This window comes from Nematolebias whitei, chromosome 8, assembly GCF_014905685.2.
Source record: "Nematolebias whitei isolate Nwh7 chromosome 8, NemWhi1, whole genome shotgun sequence".
Taxonomy (NCBI): domain Eukaryota; kingdom Metazoa; phylum Chordata; class Actinopteri; order Cyprinodontiformes; family Rivulidae; genus Nematolebias; species Nematolebias whitei.
The window spans coordinates 2729474-2737441 of NC_056505.1; the positions used below are offsets into that span (position 1 = coordinate 2729474).

The 7968-nt window shown below is 40.3% G+C and overlaps 1 protein-coding gene across 1 annotated transcript in view; it reads right to left on the bottom strand.

Moving 5' to 3' along the window:
- LOC119413112 (chromaffin granule amine transporter) overlaps positions 1 to 7829 on the bottom strand; it is a 19874-nt gene extending 12045 nt beyond the window's left edge. The window contains exons 1-6 of the mRNA XM_037680126.1: positions 7814 to 7829; positions 4887 to 4985; positions 3931 to 4277; positions 3607 to 3731; positions 3448 to 3506; positions 3283 to 3366 (exon numbers count right to left, since the gene is read on the bottom strand). Coding sequence (XP_037536054.1) covers positions 3283 to 3366; positions 3448 to 3506; positions 3607 to 3731; positions 3931 to 4277; positions 4887 to 4983 — 712 coding nt within the window. The 5' untranslated portion in view covers positions 4984 to 4985; positions 7814 to 7829. The remainder of the gene's footprint in view (positions 1 to 3282; positions 3367 to 3447; positions 3507 to 3606; positions 3732 to 3930; positions 4278 to 4886; positions 4986 to 7813) is intronic.
- Between the last annotated feature and the right edge of the window lie 139 nt (positions 7830 to 7968).

Sequence of the window (7968 nt, forward strand, 5' to 3'; positions counted from 1 at the left end):
AGTCCATCTTTAGTCTATCTTTAGTCTATCTTTAGTCCATCTTTAGTATATCTTTAGTCCATCTTTCATCTATCTTTAGTCTATCTTTAGTCCATCTCCAGTCTATCTTTAGTTTATCTTTAATCTATCTTTAGTCCATCTTTCATCTATCTTTAGTCTATCTTTAGTTTATCTTTAGTCCATCTTTAGTATATCTTTAGTCCATATTTAGTCTATCTTTAGTCCATCTCCAGTCTATCTTTAGTCTATCTTTAGTCCATCTTTCATCTATCTTTAGTCTATCTTTAGTTTATCTTTAGTCCATCTTTAGTATATCTTTTTTCCATATTTAGTCTATCTTTAGTCCATCTCCAGTCTATCTTTAGTTTATTTTTAATCTATTTTTAGTCCACTTTTAGTCCATTATAAGTCTTTTTAGTCCATCTTTACATCACCTTTAGTCCACCTTTAGTCTGTCTTTAGTCCATCTTTATTCTTAGTCCATCTTTAGTCTATATTTAGTCCCTCTTTAGTCTATCTTTAGTCTATTTTAGCCTATATTTAGTCCATCATTAGTTTTAGTCTATCTTTAATCTATCTTTAGTCCATATTTAGTCTTTCTTTAGTCCATGTTTAGTGCATCTTTAGTCTATCATTAGTCTTAATCCGTCTTTAATCTATCTTTAGTATAGCTTTATTCTATTTTTGTCGGAGAACTCCACTGAAGTGTGTGAGAACTTCCTAAGCTTTTTTACCAACAAGGCTGCAAACATTAGAGCTCTCATAAGCCCTCCTTCTTTTGACTCCTCCATCTCTGTCACACGCTCTGCTGTTTTCAGTCAGTTTGAGCTCGTCACCCTGCGTTTTTTAAAAGACATCACTGGTCATTGAAATCTGCTGGATCTCCAAACGATCCCATCCCACCTCGTCTTTTTAAAGAAGTTTTTCACACGGTGGCTCCTTTTGTGTCCCAAATCATAAATGGCAGCTTGACAAGTGGACAGGTACCTGCGAGTTTTAAACATGCAGTTGTGACACCACTGATTAAAAAACCCGGTCTTGACTCTACAGACATGTCCAATTTTAGGCCAATTTCTAAACTGCCCTTTGTGTCGAAGATCTTGGAGAAAATATTTTACAGTCAGTTAACATCATACTTAAACGACCACAACCTTCTTGAACTGTTTCAATCCGGTTTTAAAACTCACCACAATACTGAGTCGGCACTGTTGAAAGTTTTTAATGACATTCTTGTAGCCACAGACTCTGGTCACTGTAGTTTTGATGCTGCTGGACCTAACTGCTGCCTTCGACACAGTGGACCATCAGATCCTCCTGTCTCGTCTGGAGAACTGGGTGGGCGTTCAGGGTCCTGCTCTACAGTGGTTTAGATTATATTTATCTGAGAGAAGCTTTTGTGTGTGCTTTGGTTCTGTGGAGTCCTCTGAAGCACCTCTCACATGTGGAATACCTCAGGGATCTGTACTTGGCCCCCTTCTGTTTTCCCTTTATTTACTACCTCTGGGATATATTCTCCGGAAAAATGGTATTTCTTTTCATTTTTACGCTGATGACATCCAAATCTATATTCCTTTGAAACAAGATAAACAGTATGCCTTGAACCAACTCCTGGAATGTATGGCGGAAGTCAGAGCATGGACGTCACAGAACTTTTTACACTTTAATGAAAAAAAGACGGAGGTCTTGTTGTTTAAGCCCAGTGGTGGTTCCAAAGTCCATGTTGATCTGGGTCCTTTAACCAAACATCTGACTGAGACAGCAACCAACCTATGATTTTAAACTGGATGCTCAGATTAAATCTGTGGTCAAGTCCAGCTTTTATCATCTGAGACAACTGGCCAAGGTGAAACCATTCCTGTCACAACATCATTTTGAGATTTTAATCCATGCTTTCATCACAACTTGTCTGGACTATTGCAATCCACTTTATGTGGGTCTGAGCCAGTCGTTACTGACTCGACTTCAGCTGGTTCAGAATGCTGCTGCTGGCACCAGAAAACAAGAGCACATCACCCTTGTCCTAAAATCACTACACTGGCTCCCAGTTCGTTTCCGGATTAATTTTAAGGTTCTTTTGTTTGTATTCAAGTGTCTTCATGGTCTCGCCCCACAGTATCTGTCCGACCTTCTCCAGCCGTACATTCCCTCACGCTCTCTCAGATCAGCTGATCAGCTGCTGTTGGCCGTCCCAAAGTCCAACAGGAGGCTGAGAGGTGACCGAACATTCTCAGTCGCTGCCCCTGAACTGTGGAACGAGCTGCCTCTGCACGTCAGACAAGATGACTCACTTCCTGTTTTTAAATCTGCTCTGAAGACTCATTTTTTCTCTTTGGCTTTTAACGCAGCTTGAAATGTTGGTTTTACTGTTTTATGTTATTTGTTTTATTGTTGTTACTGTTTGCTGCTTTATGATTTGGTAGTTCATTACTTTTATGGTATTTGTTGAGTTCATAGTTTTTATTCTTGTATGTGTTGGTGTACAGCACTTTGGCCAACGCTGTTGTTTTAAAGTGCTTTATAAATAAAGTTGTATTGTATTGTATTTTAGTCTATTTTTAGTCCATCTTTAGTCTTAGTCCATCATTAGTCTATTTTTAGTCCATCTTTAGTCCATCTCCAGTCTATCTTTAATTTATCTTTAATCTATTTTTAATCTATCTTTAGTGCATATTTAGTCCATCTTTAGTCTTAGTCCATCTTTAATCTATCTTTAGTTTAGCTTTACTCTATTTTAGTATATCTTTAGTCTATCTTTAGTTCATCTTTAGTCTATTTTAGTCTATTTTAGTATTTATTTAGTCTATTTTTAGTCCATCTTTAGTCTTAGTCCATCATTAGTCTATCATTAGTCCATATTTAGTATATCATTAGTCCACCTCTACTCCTGTTCATCATTTTTTAACAAACTCAAAGCTTTTCATGCCTGTTGTTCGTCTGCCAGGCAGCTGGTGTCTTAAGGTCCAAAGCTGGCTATGTTATTGGCCCACTTGGTCAGAACCCTGACCCAGTTTATTTTCTAGCCTCCAACCGCACAACTCAACCTTCAGATAGACCCAGTCTTTTATCCTCACCTTCCTATCTCTGAACAAACCTGCAAACAGACTCCATTATGGTTTGATTCAAACTAGCGATGGTTACTCTTTAATAAAAGTGTTTTCTTTGTAGTTTCCAGTTCAGAGGATTGTTCCTTTGGGAGAATAACTCTCTGATGGCCTCAGATGTGATTACAGGTTTGATCAGACCGTGTTTGTTGTTTCACTTGTGACGTGTTGATGCATCAACCTGCGACTGAAGAGAAGGATGAGCCGATTCCCTGCAGAGAGCGGGCGAAGAACAGCAGAGCGTAGGTCCCTGAGAAAGCAAACACTGACACAAGCACAGTCGGAGTCAGAAAAACTCTGGAAACACGCCGGCACTGTCAGAACGTTTCTGAGAGAAACAACTTACTTATGGTGGAAACAAACATGATGATGAAACCTGCAAACATGGGGATGTGGTAACCAATCCTGCACACACACAGGAAGTTATTCTGAGTTTAATTCAGTAAAAATGATGTGTGGAAGAGGAAACTGAGTTTATACAACATAAACTGCTCAGTCCTGATACCTGTTGGTGAGCGGGCCGACAAACGGGTTGACCAGCAACTGGACGAGAGCTTTGGAGGCAAACAACAAACCAACACGAACGTTTTCCTCCTCCAGGAAAACACTGTCCTGAAGACAAGAAGACTCCTTCAGGATGGAAGGAGAAACAAAAGAAGGGAAAAAAGAAGAAACAATAAGGAGAGGAAAGAAAACAGGAAAGAAAGGATGGATAAAAGGTGAGGAAAGGAGGTAAAAGAAGGGCAAGTGAAGGAAAGAAACAAGAGAAGGAAACGTGTCATGAATCAGAGAACAAGATCCAAAAGTGTCTGATCCTGAGTCCACCTACGGTAGCGTTGGTGGTCTCGTTGTCCTGCAGCAGCTCTGTGGTCAGCCCGGTCCAACCCATCAGATCAGGGGTTGCTTCTGTCTGGACCTCCTCCAGGTCAAACGTGGTGTTGTCAAACAAGGACACCAGAGGAGGCAGATGGGGGCCTTGCTGAGCCACCGTACCCAGACTCGGTGCCCTGTGGTCAGGTCTGGGGAGCTGGGAGCTCCAGCTGGAGGTCTGGAGTTTGGCGCTGAAGGAGGGAGCCTGTGAGGTCCTGGCGTCCAGCTGTGATGTACTGAGGCTGGGCAGAGCAGTCTGTGGTTCTGGATGTTCCATGGCGTAGAGGAACGTCGGAATGATCGGCACTGAAAGAAGAGTACTGACCCGTTACCCGGTTGGACCAATCAGACCTTACTGACTTTATGTTGGAGTTATGAAGGTCATGGTGACCTTTAGTCAGAAGAAGGTGGTTCTGTTGTCCACTTCTAAAGAAGGATTTTGAATAAAGTGCTGGAAAAAAATCTGATCTAAAAAAACTGAATCATGAATGAAAAGACAAAAATCAGAGAAGGAGCAAAGAGTCCACTTTAAAGGTCAGGTTCAGAAGGTGCGCTCTGGGTGGGACCTCCTCTGAACCTGCAGCGAGCTGAGTCTAACAGCGAAGGACAACATGGACCCCGAGGCTTCAGCTGCGTCACAGCTCTGCTCCTGAACCATAACCAACCCTCCGCACCGACACGTCCACTCGTGTCCTGCCTCCTGACGTCACTCCCTCAGTGTTGGCCGTAGTTGGCGTAGTTTGTTTGTCAGGTCTGAAAGTTTTTATTAATTTATGAACTCCATTAATAAAGACCTAATACCAGCCATGTTTGTGAGGCTCAGGTACAAAACATAAATCCAGAGATCAGAGTCTGCAACATGAGGAGACATGTCATCATTTTGCGTTTGTGTTGTTTTGTTAGTGGACTACTCACCAACCACAGTGAGCAGCATGTTGTCGAGCAGCAGGGCGACGCACACCACCACCAGGACCAGTCTGGGAGAACCTCGGCTCTGATGGAGCCACGCCATGTCTGCGCCAGAACCACAGAACCCTCCGTCATCGCAGTGTGTAAAACATGCAGCTGTCAGAAGTTTAGTTTTGACTTTACTTTTCTGTCTCTGAAAACAACTCGTTCTTGTGCTAACACAACTTTAACCTAAACTTTGGCTCAGATTTCTGACGGGACTTGATTCTTTTTTCATTCAACCTTCACTCCTACAGGTGAGTCTCATTGAGCCTCGAGGACTCATTTACAACAGACACCTGTTTTAAACAAAGACTGATGACAACAGTGGACAATTAAAAAGCTTATAAATTGAAAAGTAAATGGAACATAGTGATATTAAAAAAACAGCAACATTTTAAAGTGATATAAATACTAAAAACAGGAACATTTACCTCATGCTTCAAACACATCAATGATTTTTATGTCTCGTGTTTCAGAAAGCATCTACAGGATGAGTCCAGCTACAGGTAGGAGGTGGAACACCTGGTGCAACCTTCACATCAATGTGAAGAAGATGAAGGAGATGGTCGTGGACTTCAGAAGGAACAAACACACCTACCCTGCACCCCCTCCTTCCTGTGTGCATGTTTGTCCATGCAAGGTTTTATCTTAAGCCCCCCACCGTGATGGACGAGAAAGCACACCTTACACATATGATAAACTTAAAGAGGCAAAATGGTTCTGTGATTTCCTTTAGCCTTGCACTCTTGACATGTTTGGAGGGGGCTACATCCTCGACATGCCACATGTCCTTTTATTGATAATTTCTTCGCAATTTCCAGAACATGAGTGAGGTTTAAATAGTTAAGATGAATTATTTTTATTATTTATTAACTTTATTTAACCAGGCAAATCAGACTTAGATCACAGACCTCTTTTACAAAGGAGGCCTGAGCCTAACATGCATGTTTTTGATCTGTGGGAGGAAACCGTAGTATCCGGAGAAAACCCACACAAACACGAGAAGAACATGCAAACCCCACTCAGAAAGACCCCTGGTCCAACCTGTAGATTAAAGGTTGCATGTATGTAGTTTTTTTGTTGTTGTCAGTTTCACTCCAGTCGTCTACCTGAAACGTCCAGTTTTTGTTTTGTTTGAACTTGTAGTCTCACTCCTTTATATTACTTCTGATTTTTATTAAACTATTAAACTAATCAGATACTCCAGATGTTAGTCCGATCCTGCAGCCTCCAGCTGCTCTCAGATTGCTAAATCAAGATTTGGTGAAGTTTTAACATCTGGATCATAAAACCAACCATGAATATGACAACAGTTTATTACATCCTGACAAATATACATGTTTCTTTTTTCTACGGAGGCCTGCAGAGTCCAAAACTAATAAAACCCTGCAGTGAACATGGCACCAACATCACAAAGCTTTACTAAAGATACCGTGTGCAACTGTTAAATATTTATCCATTCTCTTTTACCCGCTTCTTCTATTTTGGGTCATGGGAGTCGCTGGTGTCCATGTCCAGCAGTCACTGTGCGAGAGGCGGGGGACACCCTGGACAGGTCTGCAGTCCATCACGGGGACACAGAGACAAACGAGACAACCATTCTCTCAGACAATTTAGAGTTACCAGTCAGTCTAACATGCATGTTTTTGGTATGTGGGAGGAAAGTACACGGAGAGAACACGCAAACTCCACCCAAAAAGGCCCTGGGACTGGGATTTGAACCAGCAGCCTTCATGCTGAGCGACAGCAGCTCTACCAGTTGCGCCACCGTGTCGCCCATTGTTAAATGTATTCACAGATATAGTGGAGACATTACTCCCCTCCACACGCTGTTTGCACTGCCGTGTTAAAAGTAACAAATGAGAACAAAGTTAGTTTTTACATTTATAAAGATCTTTAATCTTTCTTGGAGAACTTCTGATGGAGATGATGACGACCTGACGACATGGACATGTCATCAGGTTTATTCAATGTCGGCTGTTTTCTGTTTGCTTATTATTTTAGCTGTTTTTTCTGCTTCGGTAACATGATTACCCCTCGTGCACGCACCTCCTTTCCCCTCTTATCTCCGTCCATCTCGTTTGTTCGGCTCCACCTCCCTCCCTCCTCTGACTTCTGTTTGATGCTAAATTGATCTGAAATGTAATTTTGCATCTGAATCATTTGTTCAGTGCAGCAGAGAAAATCTAGCAGAGCTTTTTTTTCCCACAGAAAAATTTAATTAAACTTAAAGTTTAAAATCTTTACTTTTTCTAAACAAGTAAAACCTCATCGGTTCTTGATTGATGCACGTCAAGAGATCTATTAAGAAATTAATCAAAATTACTCAAACTAAATGAATTACTACTGACAACAGAAAATATGAAAACTGATTAAATTTAAATCAAAACAATCAATGAAACACAAAAAGCAAAGTATCCTACAAAACATACAATAAAAGTAAATTTTTAATAAAATTCAATGCAAAGAATGAATAAGATGTTCAGAATGAGAGAGAAATAACAAAAGTTGAATTAGGTATTAAATTTAAAAATCTAACTCGGCTGATCAACGATCAGGTTAGAAAAATTATGAGAAATATATAAAAGCGGATTATTCAAAACTAGCTCAAAATCTAAATCTGACAAAATAAAACTTCATTTGGAATAAAAATAAACACATTCTGAAAATTTAACATAAAGAAAAACAACGAAATGCAGGAAATTAGATTTTTTTTTCCAAATAAACTTTAAAGAAACTAAACCTGATCTTGTCTCAGAAGCCAAATAAAATATTTTATAAAAATATTTTAAAGTAAAATCTTAATGAAAAATACAGAAATTTGATTTCTACTTTTTAAAATGTATTTAATATTATTTTGTAAGAGTCGTCCACAGACAGCTGTGTCCTACCTGAATCAGAAGTGATGCTGCTGCTCGTCTCCGTTCAGCTCTTCAGATATAAATCCAACCGGGGGCGGAGGAGACAGGCAGGTGGATGTTTCCTCGTTTTATTCTTATCGTGATGAAACCAGACGTCATGGACACACACACACACACACACACAC